At 40.0% G+C, this 20,351-nt stretch overlaps 2 protein-coding genes across 2 annotated transcripts; one reads left to right on the forward strand and one right to left on the reverse strand.

The window, feature by feature from the left end:
- The first annotated feature begins 107 nt into the window (after window positions 1-107).
- LOC103478946 (protein NLRC3-like) lies at window positions 108-12,732 on the forward strand. Its single transcript, XM_008433101.3, has 10 exons — window positions 108-810; window positions 1,454-1,585; window positions 1,714-1,839; window positions 3,556-3,628; window positions 3,789-4,014; window positions 4,158-5,949; window positions 6,307-6,480; window positions 7,478-7,651; window positions 9,714-9,760; window positions 9,910-12,732. Exons 2-10 carry the CDS (start codon window positions 1,497-1,499, stop codon window positions 10,437-10,439), a joined length of 3,231 nt encoding a protein of 1,076 aa, XP_008431323.2. The 5' UTR covers window positions 108-810; window positions 1,454-1,496; the 3' UTR covers window positions 10,440-12,732.
- A 428-nt stretch (window positions 12,733-13,160) lies between these two features.
- LOC103478945 (kallikrein-4-like) lies at window positions 13,161-15,625 on the reverse strand. The gene is made up of 6 exons (XM_081598358.1): window positions 14,819-15,625; window positions 14,415-14,607; window positions 14,150-14,332; window positions 13,807-13,868; window positions 13,590-13,714; window positions 13,161-13,506 (listed from the first exon to the last, which is right to left on the reverse strand). The coding sequence occupies exons 1-6, from the start codon at window positions 14,853-14,855 to the stop codon at window positions 13,360-13,362; spliced, it is 747 nt and encodes a 248-aa protein (XP_081454484.1). The 5' UTR covers window positions 14,856-15,625; the 3' UTR covers window positions 13,161-13,359.
- Window positions 15,626-20,351: the final 4,726 nt, after the last annotated feature.

A 20,351-nucleotide genomic window follows, 5' to 3' on the forward strand; every position in this document is an offset into this window, starting at 1 on the left:
TTGTGACCAGCAGGGGGAGATCTTTTTAAAAGTTATGTCCAAGATGGATCCAAAACTATGGAAGCCCATTTCCGCCATTCTATTGTTTAATAGATTGGCGGAAATGGGCTTTCATGGGTGACAGGTTACATTGTGTTGTATTCAATGTTATCGGAAAAAAGAGATTCATACGCTTAATGTCCGATTTACCATAACTATTTATTGAATTCATAGTCGCCAGCTGGGGTGGGAAGGCTCTCATTTGGGGTGGTAAACCATGCCACCCCAGTAGATCCCCCCTGAACGTAAACGACCTGGATGACAGACAAATTCTGGGATTTATTAAGAGTCTCTGCTTATTTCCAAGCCCAAATGAGTACCTTCACGTTCAAAACGAGCGCCAAAAATCGCAACTCACTAATGTGAATGTCTGTTTATTCACCAACAGAAAGAGATAAATCCCCACCAATAAAGAGTAGTGATCCAAGTGAAAACAGACTGTCAGTCTGGTTCCAGTAAAGCTGAACAGAACCTGCATCCTCAGAATAACAACAGCAGAGTGTTTGTGTTCACACTGGGAGTCATAATAAGGGCACATATCTTCAAACATCAGCAGGTCAGCTTCCCTCTGACTCTCCCTGTTTGATCAGTCAGACCAGTCTGACCAGTTGTGCGAGGCAACCAGCAGCTCTGGACTTCTTTCTTTTCATAATACTTTCAGTTTAAACTCACCTGCTCAGGTGTGGCAGCAGTCTGGTTCTACTGTGGTTCTTTTGCGTCTCTGTCCGTTGTTCAGATGTTCTTTATTTCTTTGGACCATTTGAAAAACCTGTAAGTTTGCTTTTATTCCAACTTAAAATTTGTGTTCAGGAAATTCCCTATTTCTTTCTACTTGGGGTTGACTTCTGATTCCAGCTCAAAATTTAATCTCTCTGCTGTTTGAAGGATAATCTGATTATTAGAACACAGATGTACTGGAATCAAACATACTGGAATCAAACATGATAATCAGCTGATGTGTCTTTGTTTTCTTCTCTGAACAAACTGCTTCCTTTTTTGCCTAGTATCAAACTCTGGTCTCCACCATTAAAATGAAAGAAAACAGTTGTCTGCTTCTTTTTTCAAAATAAAATTTGATTATTGTTACAATATGTCTATTCAGTCAAATTACTAAAGTGTTCATCTTTATTAGAGCAGATAATCCACTTGTAGAGATTAATAATTGTGAAATAAAATAATTCCGGATGTTAAGGGAGCTTTATCTAGAGAATGGAAATGCTGGACTGATAGAAGTGCAGCAGCTGATGGCAGCTTCCTCTGCCTTTCTGGTGTCTGACTGCATTCACCTCACACTGATATGAAGCAGAGAAGAATAGCCAATCAGAGGAGGAGCAGCTGATCTTTTTCCAGCACTAATGATGTAAAGGATGATGAGAGTTGATGTGCAGATGAATGATGTGTGTTTCCTCTGCAGGTGAAGGTAGAAAGTGTGTGTGAGCCGATGTGAATTCAGCAGCATGGATCATTGTGAGTACAAAGAGGAGGGAGTCCCTCCCTCTAAAACCACTCTGTGTGGGGAAGATGAGAGCCAGAGCAAAGGTCAGAGGTGAGGTCACCATCTCTAACTGTCCACAGCCCTTTTCAAACAGACGTGGTGATGAAGTTGCTGCTGCTCCTATTTCCTACTTCATCCAGTCTGAACAGATGAAGTTTTAATCATCATGTTTCTGTCAGGATCCATCAGAGACTCAAACCAGAACTAGGACCAGAACCAGAACCCAGCTGTGTGTCCTTTAAGAGTGACTGGTCAAAGAATGGGCTCATTGACTTTAAATCTCCTGGATCTCCACCATCAGAAAGGTGAGCTGTTTCTAACTGCTGTAACTTTTCTGTTTATATCTGTCATTGTGACCATGTGATGCTACAAAGTTCTGTTACATCGTCCTGAAAACATTACACAGAATTTCATTTTATTTTTCTTCATATGTGTCCATACGTACATTGATGTATCCATGGTAACATGATACCATGGAGACAGTAATGTCTAAATGGATTGATGGTACCGAAAAAGTTTTTTTAGAAAGAACTTCTGAGTATTAATCAGGTCTGTTCAGGTCCACAGTCTCAACCCAGAGCTTCTACACCTCAATAGTTTACAATAGTCTCAATATTTGATCTATTTCTCCGAGATCCATTTAACCATCATTCGTGTAGTGATACTGCATCCTACTAGGCAATTATTGACACCATACATAAGTAATTACTGCTGATGAAAAAGAGAAGACACTCACTAGAATAAACTCACTTTTTAATCAGGACACATAAACTGTTATGTTGACATGACCACAAACATTTAACTGCATTTTATTCTGTTTTGCATTAACTTATTTTTTTCACCTTATTTTGCATATTATGCAATATCTCCAGATGATCTCAAATGGACCACCTGGTTCTGAATGAAGCTCCATCAGATCGTCCTTGGATGGTCAGAGTGGAAAGGACTCATGGTTCTTTTCCATGTCAGAGCTCAACACTAATATAACAAAACTGCTCTCTCAGTCATTTCAACCCAAAATGTTTGCCTCAGAAACAGATCTCTTTAAACAAGGGTGGACATTGGACCGGTTCTGACGGGAATCATTTAGAACAATGTTTCTCAGCCTTTTTTGGGCCAGCGCCCCCCTAGCCTTAATCCAGGTCCCTCACCGCCCCCCACCAAAGAATTTGCAGGCTACTTTGCACTGACCATTATTTTATCATTAATATTACTATCACTATTGTAGATGTTTTGATTGTTATGCTTGTTTCTGTATTTATCATCAAAAATAATTTCCCAGAGAACAAAAAAGTCATGGGAATAGAAATTATTTTCACAGGCGTCTACAAAAAATGCAAGTTAAGTTAAAATTGGTAGGCCTAACAGCAGCCAATCAAAGTGGAAAAAATATTCTTATTTTGTGACATTTTCTAGTTGTTAAATCTTGCACAAAATGAGCAGATAAAAGATGTACAACATGGCAGTTTAAACTTTGAATTATTTGCAAAAAGACTGAGCTCTGCAACATTAAAACATGGATAGAACTGTAACTACTTTAATCATAGCTCTTCTTCTCTTCAGTGTTTGTCAGTTTCTGGTGGTGCAGCTCTGTGCTGCCTTCAGGAGAATGGGACATCAGAGCATCATCCATAAAACTTCACTCTGTCTGGTTCTGTTGTGTCTAAAAGTTCTTTAGACACATTCAATCAGTGTGACAATTTCAATCAGTCACATTAAAAAAACTCCACAGAAAATTTTTAATGAGGTTTTTTTTTTTCTGGGACAATGTCTCCACCAGCATCAGATCTGCTGACAGTGTGGATAGTTTGAAGTCCAAGTTCAGCACCAACTCTTTAAAATGTCTACTGGGTGATTTTGGTGTTACTGGTCTTCATCCTTGTAGTTTCTTTGTATTGTGTTCACATGATGCTGTTTTTCTGCTTCGAGGACTTTTAATGTGATGCTCTTGGCGATTTCAACTCTTAATACTGCTGGGTGAATATTTCCCGACTTCCTAATTGTTTCTCGTTCCTCCACAGAGTGGACCAGCAGAGCTCAGAGGTTCCCAGTGGTCCGCCTGCCCTGCAAACAGAGATTGACTCCATATTTATGGTCTGTTCATGAACAACTACTACTTTTCCATGGGTTCTGTTCACAATCATCTCCAGGCTGCACTTGTAGACCAGAGGACTGTCAGTCTGTCCAACATCCATCTGGTGTTTGGCTCCATGATTTCAGTTTGATGTTTCCTTCATCTATTATTCTGTTCCAGCTGCTGGAGGAAAACATTGTCACTTTTGTGAAGAACGAGCTGAAGAAGATCCAGAAGGTTCTGAGTCCAGATTACCCAGAATGTTCAAATAATCCGAAAGATGATGATGAGGTGTTGAAAGGTGAGAATGAAGAGCAGAAGAGGAGTAACAGAGAGGCACTGATGAAGATTACACTGAACGTCCTGAGGTGGATGAAGCAGGAGGATCTGGCTGACCAACTGCAAAGTAAGAGGATTTCTACAAAGATTTAACTTGATGGATATATCACACATTTACTCATGTCTGAAGAGATGGTATCACATTCATTAAAACAATCTTCAGAAGATGATTTTGCTTAATTCTTTATTTTACTTTTTGTGTTATTTTAGAAATTTTCACTGGAGTTTGTCAACGTCAGCTTAAATCTGGTCTGAAGAAGAAGTTCCAGTCTGTGTTTGAGGGGATTGCTAAAGCAGAAAGTCCAACCCTTCTGGACCAGATCTACACAGAGCTCTACATCACAGAGGGAGAGACTGGAGGGGTCAATGATGAACATGAGGTCAGACAGATTGAAACAGCATCCAGGAAACCACACAGACCAGAAACAACAATCAGACAAGAAGACATCTTTAAAGTCCCACCTGGACGTGATCAACCAATCAGAACAGTGATGACAAAGGGAGTGGCTGGCATTGGGAAAACAGTCTTAACACAGAAGTTCACTCTGGACTGGGCTGAAGACAAAGCTCACCAGAACATCCACTTCATATTTCCATTCACTTTCAGAGAGCTGAATGTGCTGAAAGAGAAAAAGTTCAGCTTGGTGGAACTTGTTCATCACTTCTTTACTGAAACCAAAGAAATCTGCAGCTTTGAACCCTTTCAGGTTCTGTTCATCTTTGATGGCCTGGATGAGAGTCGACTTCCACTGGACTTTGATAATAATCTGATCCTGACTGATGCTACAGAGTCCACCTCAGTGGATGTTCTGCTGACAAACCTCATCAGGGGGAAACTACTTCCCTCTGCTCTCCTCTGGATAACCACACGACCTGCAGCAGCCAATCAGATCCCTCCTGAGTGTGTTGGCATGGTAACAGAGGTCAGAGGGTTCACTGACCGACAGAAAGAGGAGTACTTCAGGAAGAGATTCGGAGATGAGGAGCAGGCCAGCAGGATCATCTACACTATGAAGAAATCACGAAGCCTTCACATTATGTGCCACATCCCAGTCTTCTGTTGGATCACTGCTACAGTTCTGGAGGATGTGTTGGAGACCAGAGAGGGAGGAGAGCTGCCCAGAACCCTGACTGACATGTACATCCACTTCCTGGTGGTTCAGACCAAAGTGAAGAAGGTCAAGTATGATGGAGCATCTGAAACAGATTCACACTGGAGTCCAGAGAGCAGGGAGATGATCGAGTCTCTGGGAAAACTGGCTTTTGATCAGCTGCAGAAAGGAAACCTGATCTTCTATGAATCAGACCTGACAGAGTGTGGCATCGATATCAGAGCAGCCTCAGTGTACTCAGGAGTGTTCACACAGATATTTAGAGAGGAGAGAGGGCTGTACCAGGACAAGGTGTTCTGCTTTGTCCATCTGAGTGTTCAGGAGTTTCTGGCTGCTCTTCATGTTCATCTGACCTTCATCAACTCTGGGGTCAACCTGATAGAAGAAACACAAACATCTAAGAAGTCTGCATTATTTAATAAAGCCAAACTAAAGTCTCTCCATCAGAGAGCTGTTGACCAGGCCTTACAGAGTCCTAATGGACACCTGGACTTGTTCCTCCGTTTCTTCCTGGGACTTTCACTCCAGACCAATCAGAGACTCCTGCAAGGTCTGATGATACATACAGGAAGTAGTTCACATACCATTCAGGAAACAGCTCAGTACATCAAGGAGAAAATCAATGAGAATGTGTCTGCAGAAAAAAGCATCAATCTGTTCCACTGTCTGAATGAACTGAATGATCGTTCTCTAGTGAAGGAGATCCAACAGTCTCTAAGGTCCGGAAGTCTCTCCACAGATGAACTGTCTCCAGCTCAGTGGTCAGCTCTGGGTTTCATCTTAGTGTCATCAGGAGACGATCTGGATGTGTTTGACCTGAAGAAATACTCTGCTTCAGAGGAGGCTCTTCTGAGGCTGATTCCAGTGGTTAAAGCCTCCAACATATCTATGTAAGGACACAGTTATTGCATTTTAAAGTGAAACAGACTTCCTTCAGCAGCTGGACATAATGTTGAATAGTCAAGCAGCAAAACTCCTCATTTTCATGTTAAAATTTAATTATGATTAATTTAGTTTACTGTTGAATTTTATAATTCTTGTTCCAACCTCCTTGTTGCCTGTAGTTCTGTCCTTTAAGGCTGGATGACTAACTAAAGAAAAAAAACAATTTTCAACAAAAAGCAACATACATATGTGTAAAAAAAGATAGTTCCCTCTCTGTCCAAGAAAAACATTGTTGATTGGAAAAAAAAGAAGAAAATTCTGAAGAATTTTATAATAACAGATTTTTCTCTCTGTCTCCTCAGACTGAGTGGCTGTAATCTCTCAGAGAGAAGCTGTGAAGCTCTGTCCTCAGTTCTCAGCTCCCAGTCTTCCAGTCTCAGAGAACTAGACCTGAGTAACAACAACCTGCAGGATTCAGGAGTGAAGCTTCTATCTGCTGGACTGAAGAGTCCAAACTGCCACCTGGAAACTCTCAGGTAAAATGTTCTCAATCCTGGTGAAGCCATTTTTCTGTTCACTAGTTGCTAACAGAGATACAATATTCCGGCAACAGTATTTGACCCCTCATCCAAATGATAGGAATTAGGTGTTCCAATCACTACAATGGTAACAGGTGTATGAAAGTAAGCACCTAGCCATGCAGACTGTTTTTACAAACATTTGTGAAAGAATGGGTTGATCCCAAGAACTCTATTAATTCCAGCGTGGAACTGTGATGGGATGTGCAACAAGTGGCATCCTATCACTAACAAGTGGCTAACAAGTTTCTACACATAAACGTTGCTGGTTTTCATTTATTAAAGGTTTAGAGATCCAAAAACAGAGGTATTTAGAAAGGCAGCGGTCAGACTTCCATCGATAGTCTTACTCTGGATACTTGACAGATTACTGCATCCTAGGTGCACAAATGAGTATTATAGCAGATCCTATCTCCAAGCAGTAGTTAGACTTTCTAACCAGAACTGCTCCCAACAAACTCAACAATTATGTACATCTTGGCTGTTAAATGCAGTCTTTTAAAATGTCTTTTAAATAGTCTAGAGCTGTTTCAACATACAAATATTCACATCCTAAACATTATAAATTGCCCTACTCAGTTGCACATTTCTTTCAAACTGATTATGCTGTTTTTTATTAAATGTACAGCATTATTATTCCACTGTCATAAATGTGTCCTATTATTTTTTATTTTCATCTTTTCTTGAATATCCAATTCTTCAATTACCTTAAACGTACTACTGGTAAACATGAACTCACTCTGTGGAACAATGAAATATGTTTGTATTCTGATCCTTTCTACATGTGACAACTGATGATTTTTATGACCCACAGAAATTAGGGTGTTACTACTACTTTATCTTGTTGACAGGTTAAGCACAATTTATTGACTGTTTTCCTCTCGTGAAAATGACCAGTTCAGACCTGAGGTTCTACCTCAACGTTCTCATCTTGTGATGAATTGTGTGTCCGCAGCATATCAGGCTGTTTGGTCTCAGAGGAAGGCTGTGCTTCTCTGGCCTCAGCTCTGACCTCAAACCCTTCTCATCTGAAAGAGTTGGACTTGAGCTACAATCATCCAGGAGACTCGGGAGTGAAGCTGCTGTCGGCTGGACTGAGGGATCCACACTGTAGACTGGAAGCTCTCAGGTATGGAAGAACCTGCTGCAGGAGCAGAGAAGGTCTGATAGAGGGAGACATGTCTTTAGTTAGTCTGCTGGAGAACATTTACTTTGAAGCTAAGTATTTAGTTTGATAATTAAATATTTAGTTCGCAATCATGACATTTATAAATGAATGGATACAAATTTGAACCCCCTTAAGTCTCTTGTGACAAGCTAAATAACACATTTTTTCAGGCAATTTTTGCTTTGTAACTTTGCAAACAGCAGCCCATTTAAACTGTAGGAATCTTTCAAACGTTGCTGAATGAACCTGGGAAACCAACCCATTTACTGGTACCATAATGACATGGTAGTCAGAGCAGCATGGGCCCAAATAGAAAGAAAATCTGTCTTAAACTGTTTCCCATCAGAGTTCAGTTTGTCTCTCTGTCTTCACAAACCAGGAGCATCATGGGCTGGGCAGGACTTCCACTGATGTATATACTGAGCAAATACAAGGAGCTGATTGGCTGATGGACACGAAGCCCGTATACAGATAAATAACATAATATAGCAGATTTTATTGGTATTAAAGAGACATGGCTGAGAGCAAATGTAGATTTTAGAATAAGTAAAAATGTTTCAGTGACAGGAAGAAAGGAAAGGGAGGAGGATGTGCAACATCTAGAAAAGATAATATGTCCAGAGAAACAAGTAGAGGAACTGATCTAGAATATGTAGCAATAGAGACAATAATAAATGAGCTGAAATTAACTAAATATAACAATTATGAAAGTTAGATTAGAATCAGTTAATCCAGATTAAAGGTCTAGATAATCAGTAATATGTGGTGACTATAATGCACATGGAATATTATGGGATGGAAACAAAACAGATGTAAATGGAGAAACAGCAGAAGAATATCTAGAGGGTAAGAGATGATGATGGTTGGATGGTTTGAGAGACAAGAACTGATGTTGATCCAGGAAATGAATCAGGCCTTGATTTAACACTAGTGGCCAGAAAGATTTCAGCTGATTGTGAAATGAGATTTATTAGACGAATCATCTGGAGGCAGAGATCATTACCCAGTTTTCTGGAATATTCTCCCGACTATGAACGGCTCACAAGGAAAATTAAAGAGTGGGATTGGTTTAATAGGGATTCTGATTAAATTAATAAGAGAAGTTCCATTAGATTTACAAGATGACAGAAAGGACTCCATATTTGATGAAGCTCCAGACCGATCAGCCCCAAGAAGCAAAGATGAGAAGAAAAGAAACTCCATGTTGGTCAAATGGATGTTTAAAAGTTCTGACAGAAAAATAAAGAACTTTGGATTTTAAGCAAAACTCACAACTTTCAGGATTTATTCAAATAAAAAATACATCAAAAAGTGAAGAAAAAAACCCTTCATTAAGCAAAGGAAGAAAGTGAGAAGTTTAGCAATTTCATCTATTTAGTAGTCTGGTCTCCACCAGGGGCGACTCCTGGAAAATTATCAAATGAATGAGAGGAATCAGGAGATAATAGAAATTCCTTGTTTTCCAGAGGAAAGTAAGAATTCCAGTGAATGTCAGCTCAGAGATCAAATGTTTGATTCGTTTTTTAACTCTTTGTTGAATGTGCTGCAGCTTCTCCTTTTTAATGTTTGTATTTCTGGATATTACAGTGATGCCACAGCAGGTTTTCAGCAGCAGGGCTGTTTAGTGTTTCATTTTTTCATCTGTGTGTGGGAGTGTGGATGGATCCAGCTGTTAATCAGAGTTTAGATTGTGTTTTTATGGTGATTATTAAATCAGGTTGAGCTTCCAGAAATGTTTCCTTAGTTTCCTGATGTCCTTTCAGGCTTCAGTGAGTTTCTTTAGGTTGTTACTGAGGGATTTCCTTTCTCCTCTCTGTTGGAGCTTTTCCTGTGTTTGGACAAATGAGTTGTGCTGCAGCAGCACCTACATCCACTTCCTGTCCTTCCTACGTCCACTGCAGTTTGCAATCCAAATGTTGGACTGTTCCTGTCTCAGTGGAGGACAATGTGTGTCTGAGAGACATGTAATGTCCATGTTTGCTGCTGAAAGAGACTGATGGTCTGACTCCCCTCCTCCTTTCAGGGCGGAGCCTACTGGAGGCCAATTCTTGACACCAGGTCTGAGGAAGTGTAAGTGTGTTTTTCATCTGATTTATGACAACAAAGCAGCTCACATTCAACCATCTTCAAACTGTCACATCACTCATTCAGGAGTCATCATCAAAGTTACAATAAATGATCAATAATTGCAGCTGGATTGTGTTTGTTCTCCCCATCAGATTCCTGTCAACTTGCCATCGACACAAACACAGTGAGCAAAGAGCTCCAACTGTTTGAAGACAACAGGAAGGTGGCACATGTGAAGGAGCTTCAGTCATATCCTGATCATCCAGACAGATTTGATTATCATCCTCAGCTGCTGTGTAGAACTGGTCTGACTGGTCGCTGTTACTGGGAGGTCGAGTGGAGAGGAAGAGTTGAGCTATCAGTGAGTTACAGAAGAATCAGGAGGAAAGAAAACAGTGAAGACTGTTTGTTTGGATTGAATGATCATTCCTGGAGTTTCATCTGCTCTGATGAGTTTGGTTTCTTTGTCAGGCACTGCAACATAGAAACTCGTCTCTCCTCCTCTGTTTCTAACAGAGTAGCAGTGTATGTTGACGTTCCTGCTGGCATTCTGTCCTTCTACACAGTCTCCTCTGACTCACTGATCCACCTCCACACCTTCAACACCACATTCACTGAACCTCTGCTTCCTGGTTTTGGGTTCTGGTGGACCAGTTCTGGTTCTTCAATGTTACTGTGCTGAGTTGATTCTAATGATTCTCCTGTTAGAGAAACTCTCACTATTGAACAGATATGTCAGTCTCTTCATGTCTCTCTTTCACTCAAAAACACATTTTCAGATTCATGGATTAAATCTGTTCCTTTGTGAAACTCTTCTAAAATAATTCCTTGGAAACTTTTCCCCCCTCAAATCTTTCAAAGATTGAAGCTTGGATTATTCTAGGATTATTCCAAGATCCACGTCATTGTCGTGATTTGAGTTTTCCCGTTTGTTTATTTTAGGGTTTTGTGTCTTTTGAGTCTCCATGTTGTCCTGTCTACCCCTTGATTGTTCCCAGGTGTCTCTCGTTCCCTGATTACCGTCTGTGTATTTAATGTCACCTGTGTTTCTGTGTCTTTGTCGGGTCAAGTCTGGTGGTCTTGTTTAGTCTTTCAGGTGCTACCAGAAGAGCGCTTTATCCTTCTGCTCATCTCTGTGCTGCCTGAAATTGTGGACTTTGTATTCATCATTTTTCTTCACTTCAAAATAACTGCTCTTCATGACAGTCATGTTTTTCAGTTTGTTTCAAGTCAAAGCTTCACAGTGAATATTGGAATGTTTTTCTTTCTTTTTCCCCTTTTTCATTCATCAGTCAGATTTTATTGAAATGTTGGACAGTTTTTCTCAATCGCTGGATATTTTATGTTTATATTTTCTAAACATGTCAGATTAAAATGTTAAATGCTCCTTTTTCTAAAAATTACATAAACTATGCATTAAGAGCAAGGAATGTGTTTTAAAATGTAAACATCAGGATGAATATTAAAAATAACTATTTCAGTTAGAGGGATTCAGATGTGGAATCCCTCTAACTGAGCAATTCCTCAGAGGGAATTAAATTATCAGGTTTGATTATGATTTTGTCTACAAATTTAACTGATTTTTTTGGAGAGGTTTTAGAAAAATATACAGGAAAGATTCTCGTTTTGATTTTGATGAAGGTTTATGTATATAAAGCCGGGATTAATACAGCAAATGGGGCTTCAAATAGAAGGGGTTCTTTATTCTTAAAAAGACACTGTTCTCTCTGAGTTGAAAAAAATAAAAAGAATGAGATTCAATATATGGAGAAATAAATGGCCCATCTTTCGAACGGTAGAAAGCCTTGGCTTCAGTGAAATGGCGGGCTAACAACGCGGTTAGCATTCAACAGAGTAGAACGCAGCTTCACATAAAAGCTGAAATCTATCAGCATAACAAATGGCAGTGGCACCTCTGGAAGAGGACAAACAGAAAAACATGACATTAGCAACATCTCTGTAGCTTTGTCCACGGAAGATAATTCAGTTCAAACATTAATTACCAAACACTTGGATTCTTCTCTCATGTGGCCATCTCCGTCTTCTCCGCCAGGTCTCGGATCAAAAATGTCCTCCTCTTCCGTTTATGCCACAGTACATAAACAAGAGGGTTTTTTTTCTAATTTTAGACCTCTGTAACAGCACCACATGCTGACAAAAACAAGAATTACAACCAGTCGGTGAAATAAAAGCAAAACATGGTTTACAAAATAAATTAGTCATGTACCCATTTTTCACCTGGTTACATAAAGCAAAGTGAAGTTATAATAAGAGTTGAGTCTAAAGGGTAAAGAGTTTCCTCCTGTCAGAGAAACTCTCTCACTGTTGAGCAGATAGTTCAGTCTCTCCAATCTATTTCTTGGTGAAACAATTCAGATACAGATTGAGTCCTTGTAAACCTTTTCTTCTTCCAGTCCTTTAAAGATGGAAGCTGGGATTATTCCAAGATCCACTTGTTTTTCTGTTTGTTTCCAGTCAAAGCCTCACATTGAATATCAAGATGTTGTTTCTCTTTTTTTCCCCCCTTTCAGTCATCAGTCAGGTTTCATTGAAATGTTGATCAGTTTTTCTCAATCACTGAATATTTTCTGCTTCTGTTGGCTCCTATTTTTCTAAACAAGTCAGATTTGAATGTTAAATCTTCCTTTTGTATATTTGCTGCAGTTATTCTTCATGTGTTTTAGACCAATAAAACCTTTTTCTTCTGCATTAGGCAGACTTGGCTATCTAGTCGTGCTAAGTTAGAAAAATCTGATGAGGTAGCATTGATAGTCAGAACAACTGTGCCCTCTTTTGGGGGGAAAACCACCCGGAGCTTCGCCCAGAGCTGATCATCCAAGCTCGCAGCGATTCTCAGCATGCACATCTTCTGCCGGTGTCTGAGCGCCAAAACCTTTGGGCCAGTAACTTTCCAACTGCTGCTTTTTCTCTATGTGAGTCTCTAGAGATTTAATTAGTTTCACCCGTTTTTTTTTTTTTTTATATTTTCTTAAAACTTCTCTTTCATTCCAGATTTTGACTTTTAAATTGTTGCAATTTTTATTTCATTTGTATCTTCATTAAAAATGAATTCTTTTAAAATTCTTCTAATTTTATTATATGTTAATTGTTGTATCATGTGACTTTTGTTTCATTATTTTTGTGTACAGCTCTTTGGTCTTGTTGGACTCTAAAGTTCTCTAGAACTAAATCATGAATAGCATCCCCAGAGCTGCAGAGTTTAGATGCTGCATGTTCATTTCTGCTGTAAAATAAAGACAAAAACTGAATAAATTAATTCTGGTGTTGCTCTTCATGCTACTCAAAACTCATGTCACGTTTTTAGACCCAGTTCAGAGAAAATATCAACTGAAAAAATTGAAGCATGAATGTAAAAATGATCAGCCAGGAAACGATTCTTTTGCATTCATTTATTGATTTATTTTTCATTTCTGAGGCATAGAAAGCTCTATTAGGCGGTCAAGGTCAGGTGAGAAAAAATAACTATTAATTTACCCTAATTATACAAACCTGTTGTCTACATTAAGATAAACTAATGTAGATACAACTATGACATTACTTCTGACAGGGAATTTGATCATTTGATTTTATGATAGTTTGTTTTATTTAAGCCCAGTTTGTTGTTTTATCCAATCCATGTATTCACACAAATCCATGACACCAGATGGAGTCTGACATGCATTTAGTCCAGAAGTAACAATCACACCATAAATCATGTTGTTGAAGATCACTCCTGAACCAGAGTCACCCTGAAGAAAAATATATATCAATAAATTAGTGTTATAACACCGAAAAGAGACACCTTAGAGAGACATTGAAGACACAAACTTACAAAACTTATATCCCTGTTCGGTGCTTCAGCATAAAATACATGCCCTCTTGTCGGTTTGATGCACGAAACGGCAAACACTTTCATGTCGACACACTGAAGACGGGATGAAACGGGAGCCAAGGGTACTGTAGAGAAACATGAGAATCATAAACGTGTTATTCACTCGACCTTCTCTTACAGAAACATTTTATTCTCATAACTTCAAGATTTCTCTCACTTCGCAGATTATTGGGGCCGGTTGTCATTCCTCCCTCTCCTGCCAGCTGAACTGTATCGCCTCTGAAACACAATCAGAATAAAATGTAAAAATACAAGATAAAAATGTAGAAAAGAACAGAAGATAAATCCATGAAGCACTTCATCCACAGACACAGAAGTGTCCACCTCCAGTCCTCTGTGATGACGTCCTGCGTCCTTTACATGCGTCTCTGGTTCAACACACCTGAGCTAAATGGGTTCTGGTTCTGCTGGTGGCCTGATTACCTGACTCAGGTGTGCTTAAGCAGAGGCAGCAAGACTGGACGGGAGGAGACAGAAAACCTGATCAGAGAAAGACTTACACTTTGAGACGATTGTTGCAATTTGGTAGCTGAACAGGTGGGACGTCTGTTACTGGTCTCCGAAGCCTCAGCAACATGATGTCATGGAACTGGCCAGAAGAATAGATCACAGGAGGTTGTCGGATTACCTGATTCTGTTGTTTAGCAGTCCGTGGATGAACTTTTGATATTGCTATGTTATACCTGCAGAAAATATTAAATTATAATGAACACACAGAAAACCTGATCATCTGCAGGTAAAACTGTGTTAATGTCTCTTTCCTACCATCCTGTCTCTGACTTCCAGCAGTGAGCTGCAGTCAAGATCCACTCAGGGTGGATCAGAGATGCTCCACAGTGGAACCTTCTCTGTCCATCGTTGTTCTCCAGTCGAACATGATAAAGACGCTCCTTGTCATCACAGTCATGACCTCCAATGATTCTCTTCTGCAGAGAAACAACTGAGTTCACTGAAACACCTGAAGAAGAAAAAGGAGGACTTTATTCAGAAGTCAGGTGCAAACATGGCTGCTGGAACAGAAAAAGGATAAACAGTTAAAAATGAAAAAGCATCACAATTTATATGCAAAGAAAGTTTCAGTCTGAAATATAATCAGAGGGAAGTTTGAGACGCACAGAGCAGCAGCCTCCGTGGAACCAGTGGAAGTGTCTCCAGTGTGTCCGACTCACCCAGCAGCAGCAGCAGATGAACCTTCAGCAGAGCCATTGCTGGTCCAGCTTCCTGTGAATGTCTGCAGTCCTGCAGCAACTTTTAAACTCTGTTCACAACTTCATGCTAGACAGGAAGCCACCAATCACAGCATAGACACTGATCTGCGTTGTCATCTTCATAGAGAAGAAATTTAACATCTCATCGTTCTAAAGACACTTGAAAAAAATTCTTGTTCTTTTGACAGATTATTTCACTAAGAAAACGTTCCCCCATCTTATAACTTAAAAAAGCAGTCAATGAAACTTGAACTTTTTCATCAATGTTAAGTAATTGGCCTAAAACGTAGTAGCTCGTACTTGTTTTAAGCCAAGTAACTTTGTTGCAAAGTTTCTTGTAAGTTAGTTTTGCCTTATCTCTGTGGACTGAGAGATTTGAACCAGAAACTAGACTAAATATATTTGGTAAATCTTCTGTTTTGCAGTGAACAAGCTTGCAGTGAGCTTTGCTCAAAGGAAACTTGATGAAATACAAATGATTATCTGAAGAAAGAATGACTCGTCCTTTTTTCAGGTTGATGTTTTTTTTTTTTAAATTGGTTTCCAATCTACAAGAATTCACATCTGCTTTTGCTCCCGGAGGTCAAATCCTTTTGTTTATTGATGAGCTGTAAAAAATGAACCTTTATTCTGACAGAAAAGGGTTTGTTTCTTTTATTTGGAAAAGAACAATATTACAACGCTGGGTGGTGAAGAGCATTTGCATTTGTTGTAAATGCAAAATTAAAACAAAAAAATTAAAACTCACAGAAAACCATTTTTATTAAATGAAAACAATTCTGATATTTAAAACACATTTAAAAGAAACCTATGGTAAACATTTTTACTGATGTACTTATTCTTATTAATGACACAGACCTCTTTCATCACCTATAAATCTTTGCTTTTACAGTTTTTCTTCATTGCTCTGATGTATTTGTGAACATGTGAGGCTGAACAGCAGCACTTAGGTCAAAGTGACACATTTTGTTAGCAAAAGGCTCAAACCGTGCCACAAAACTCAAACTATTAAAGAAAAACAAATATTGCTCTCAATCAGCATGAAGTAAACATGACATGTTACAACATAGTAGATCCTACTTGTTTTAAGTACTTGTTTTAAGCCAGTCAAAATACAACAAAATACAAAACTTGATCTTCAGTGAAGGGAGAAAAAACCCCTGATGCTACATTGTGAAAAACAAAAAGATTAATGGAACTAAAATGTCCTTCGTGAGAAACTATGAATCTTGTGATTTTACAGACAAGAAATGTTACAAGAAATTCATAAGGAACACTCTGTTATGGACAAAAGGACTCTTTGTTTTTTCTCTATCGGTTTTATCTGCTCACACGGCTGCACGCTGACATAAGAGGTTTTCAAAGTGTCCATGCTAGCGTTTGTGCTACCCTCCATGCTAGTGTCTAGCATATGTGCTACCTAGCCTGTGTTAGCCTCCATGCTTGTGTCCATGCTAATCTCCATGCTAGCCTCCTTGCTAGTGTCAATGTTAGCTTCCATGCTAACCTCCATGCTAGCTTCCATGCAAGCCTCCATGATAGCCTCCGAGCTACCTTCCATGCTATTCTCCATTCTGGCCTCTATGCTAGCCCCCATGCTAGTCTCCATTCTGACCTCTGTGCTAGCCTCCATGTTAGTCTCCTTGTTAGCCTCTGTGCTAGCCTCCATGTCAGTCTCCTTGTTAGCCTCTGTGCTGGCCTACATGCTAGAGTCCAGGCTAGACTCCGTGCTAGTGTCCATGCTAGCCTACTTGCTAGCATCGATGCTAGTGTCAGGCTAGCTTCCATGCTAGCCTTTATGCTAGTGTCCATGCTAGGCTCTGTGCTAGTTTACATGCTAGTCTCCATGCTTGTGTCAGTGCTAGCCTCCATGCTTATCTCCATGCTAGCCTCTGTGCTATCCTCCATGTAGAAGGTTTTCTTTGGCCTCCAACCTAGCCTCCATTCTAGTGTCCAGGCGAGCCTCATTGCTAACCTACAATCCTAGTTTTTTGCTAGTCTGCATGCTAGCCTTCATGCTAGAGTCCATGCTAGCCGCCCTGTTGGTCTCCATGCTAGCCTCCATGCTAGTGTCCAAGCTAGCCTCCATGCTAGTCTCCTTGCTAACCCTCTATGGCAAGACTTTTAATTTTTGGGGGGAAATATTTTCCTGCATTCTTTGGGAGCTTGGTGGCCCTTAATTACATATCAATAATTAAATTGGACCCTGACACCTCCCGGAACCAGGTTTGGGTTTGTTGCCTCAGGTCAACATTGCGCTAAAAGGGGTCTAAAACTGTTATGTTTCTGGCCCGTCTGCCTGCTTTCTCCTCAGTACTCACCTCTCGGCGAGTACTCATCAAGCTCATCTTGATGAGTACTTCATCAAGATGAAGTACTCATCTTGATGAAGTACTCATCAAGAGTACTTCATCAAGCTCATCTGGCTCACCTGCATGCTGCTGCGCTGGAGCACAATCAGGCTCATGTCTTCCACCTGTTCACCAGCAGTTATAGTCAGCTCTCAGGCAGGCAGACAGTGCCAGATTTTTTGAAAGCCTTGGTGTGTGTAGATATCCAGCATTTCCTCCTGACCTGACCATGATCTCGAACATGTTTTTTGTCCCTTGGATTTTCCTGCCCTGTCTAGCTCACGTCGGATTCTTCCTCATGTTTTCATCAGGAATAACTCTAAGCTTATGCACCTTTTGTCCATGAAATGATCTTGCATCCATCTCCTGTTGCTGTTAGTCAATAATAAAGTAAAAAAAAATTGGCTGTGATAATTATTTTGTAATCAATTCCATATCAATGCATTAGAATAATATTGTCTGAGCAAAAGGGCCCTAACTGCACAATGTTGCCCTGAGGCAACAAACAAAAAAAACAGTTTTAGCATTTAAATTGTAAAAAAAAAATGTCTTGAAATGATCTACAATGATTCTTTACATACTCACAGATATGGAAATATTTTTAGTTAGTGACCCAAATTTAAACATGAAAAGTGATGTATAACTTACAAGTAAGAGGCAAGGTGTAGCATGCACCTCTGCTTCACAAAAAAGACTGCTCCTCTTCTAAATGGAAAAGAATAAATGAATAAAGAAAATGAGGAAATGAAAAAAGTACAGGCAGAAATAAATCCAGGAATAAATAAATGTATAAATGAACAAATATAAATGGGAATAAAGATGCCAATTACTCATTTATTTATTTAATTTTGGCTGAAATGACTTTCATTTATTGAGGTTTAAGTGTGTAAATTATATTTATTAAAAAACAACAAAAATTCCCTTCTCTGCGGGTGGTCTTTTTCATCCTCTGAGCTTGGGTCCTCTACTAGAGGCCTGGGAGCTTGAGGGTTCTGCGCAGTATCTTGGCTGTGCCTAGAACTGCACATTTCTGGACTGAGATGTCTGATGTTGTTCCTGGGATCTGTTTTAGCCACTGTTGCAGTTTGGGGGGGACTCCCCCGAGGGCCCCGATGACCACAGGCACCACTGTGGTCTTCACCTTCCTGGCCTTTTCCAGTTCCTCTCCGAGGCCCTGGTATTTCTCCAGTTTCTCATGCTCCTTTTTCCTGATGTTGTAATCACTTGGTATTGCTACATCCACCACAAGTAGTATAGCTGGCAGAGGGTGTAATCACACCATCAGCATCTGAGTGGGCCTCCCCAGTGGTCCTAGTTCAAAAAAAGGATGGAGGAGTAAGATGGTGCGTAGATTACCGCTGTCTGAACAATCGAACAATCAAGGATGCTTATCCATTACCCCAGATTGAAGAATGTCTTGATGTTGTGGGTGGAGCCACAATGTTCTCTACTCTCGACCTTCAATCTGGCTATTGGCAGATTGCAGTGGATAGTAAAGATCGAGAGAAGACGACATTCATCACCAAATGGGGCCTTTATGAATACACTCGAATGCCATTTGGATTATGCAACGCTCCAAGTACATGTCAGAGAGCAATGGAGCTCGTTCTCGGGGGCCTTCAGTGGGAAACTCTTCTCATCTACCTGGATGATGTCATTGTCATCGGAAATGGAGTAGACCAAAGTTTGGACCGGCTCGAGCAGGTTTTTCAGAGGTTCCAAAGCTATGGATTAAAGCTTAAACCATCAAAATGTCATCTGCTGCAGGAAGAAGTTCTCTTCTTGGGTGACATTGTGAGTGGCAAAGGAATCAGTCCAAACCCAGCCCTCATCAAGGATGTACAGCAGTGGAACCCCCCCAATAACTTGCAGGAGCTACAAACCTTTCTTGGGCTGTGTAACTACTACCGGAAGTTTGTACCCAATTTTGCGGAGCTGACAAGCCCCCTCCATGCTCTTCTCAGAAAGGGAACAGTGTTCCTATGGACTGATGAACAGCAGTCTGCATTTACAAGGCTCAAAGAGAAACTGACCAATGCACCAGTGTTGGGGTACCCCCAAGCTGATGGGAAATTCATTCTGGATACGGATGCCTCAAATAGCAGTGTCAGCACTGTGTTGTCACAAGCACAATGGGGAGAAGAACGAGTTCTGAACTATGCTAGTAGCCGTCTTTCACCACCTCAGCAGAGGTATTGTGTCACTCACTGTGAATTACTTGCTGCTGTTCGTTTCACACGGCAGTTTCGCCACTATCTACTAGGTAGAACGTTTCTACTTAGGACAGACCATGGCAGTCTCACCTGGCTTTTTAGGTTCAAATGTCTTGAAGGACAACTAGCCCGCTGGCTTGAAGAATTAAGCCAGTACAACTTTCAAATTGAACATCGAGCTGGAAAACAACATGGTAATGCAGATGCCATGTCAAAGATGCCAGGAGAAAAGGTGGAGAACTGTGACTGTTACCAGGCAGGGGTTAACCTGTCAGATCTGCCATGTAAAGGGTGCAAGTACTGTCAAAAAATTCACTTTCAATGGGCCAAGTTTGAAGATGACGTGGATGATGTTGTGCCTCTAGCCGTAAGGTGCATCCAGCCGAAAAGCAGCACCAATGATGGATCGCACACATTATGTAACAGTTATGGGCTACGCAGCTAACTGCGGCTACAAAAGCAGCATCAGAAGATGGTTCTTGAAGGAGCCTGAGGTGTGAATGAAGACAATCACTGTTTTAGTTTTGGTGTTTTTTGTATTGATGATAGGGGGGAAAAAACAACAACAAACAATTACAAATACACAATGAGGGTCAAATTAATTCAAAATAAATAAATTCAAAAGATCAAAGTTCTTGTCCTTAGCTCGCCATCCTTTGCTCAGAAGAGGATCTGAGAATCTGATCCATCAAAAAAAAACCCGACCTAAAAGGCCAAAAAAAAACCATTAGGCGGTTTATCAACAATAAGTATGTGCAAACACACAAATGCAATAAATATCAAATTCAATAATTAAACTAAACATTTCAGTCAGGTTAACTTTACCATAATTTAGATAAACAAAAAGAATAATCATATTTCAAACTAATCCATTTAAGGTTAAAGTTGAAATCAAAGTTCACTTTCAAAATATCAATCAAGAGAAAATAA

Source organism: Poecilia reticulata, chromosome 17 (assembly GCF_904066995.2).
Source record: "Poecilia reticulata chromosome 17, P_reticulata-male-v2, whole genome shotgun sequence".
Taxonomy (NCBI): domain Eukaryota; kingdom Metazoa; phylum Chordata; class Actinopteri; order Cyprinodontiformes; family Poeciliidae; genus Poecilia; species Poecilia reticulata.

Bases quoted from the DNA above. Each gene is read 5' to 3' on its own strand.
- LOC103478946 (XM_008433101.3), top strand. From the start codon at position 1,497: ATGGATCATTGTGAGTACAAAGAGGAGGGAGTCCCTCCCTCTAAAACC. The intron at 5,950-6,306 runs GTAAGGACACAG...CTGTCTCCTCAG, and splicing joins AAAGCCTCCAACATATCTAT to ACTGAGTGGCTGTAATCTCT. The intron at 6,481-7,477 runs GTAAAATGTTCT...GTGTGTCCGCAG, and splicing joins TGCCACCTGGAAACTCTCAG to CATATCAGGCTGTTTGGTCT.
- LOC103478945 (XM_081598358.1), bottom strand. From the start codon at position 14,855: ATGGCTCTGCTGAAGGTTCATCTGCTGCTGCTGCTGG. The intron at 14,333-14,414 runs GTAGGAAAGAGA...TATTTTCTGCAG, and splicing joins TGGAAGTCAGAGACAGGATG to GTATAACATAGCAATATCAA. The intron at 13,869-14,149 runs GTAAGTCTTTCT...ATTGTGTTTCAG, and splicing joins TGCAACAATCGTCTCAAAGT to AGGCGATACAGTTCAGCTGG.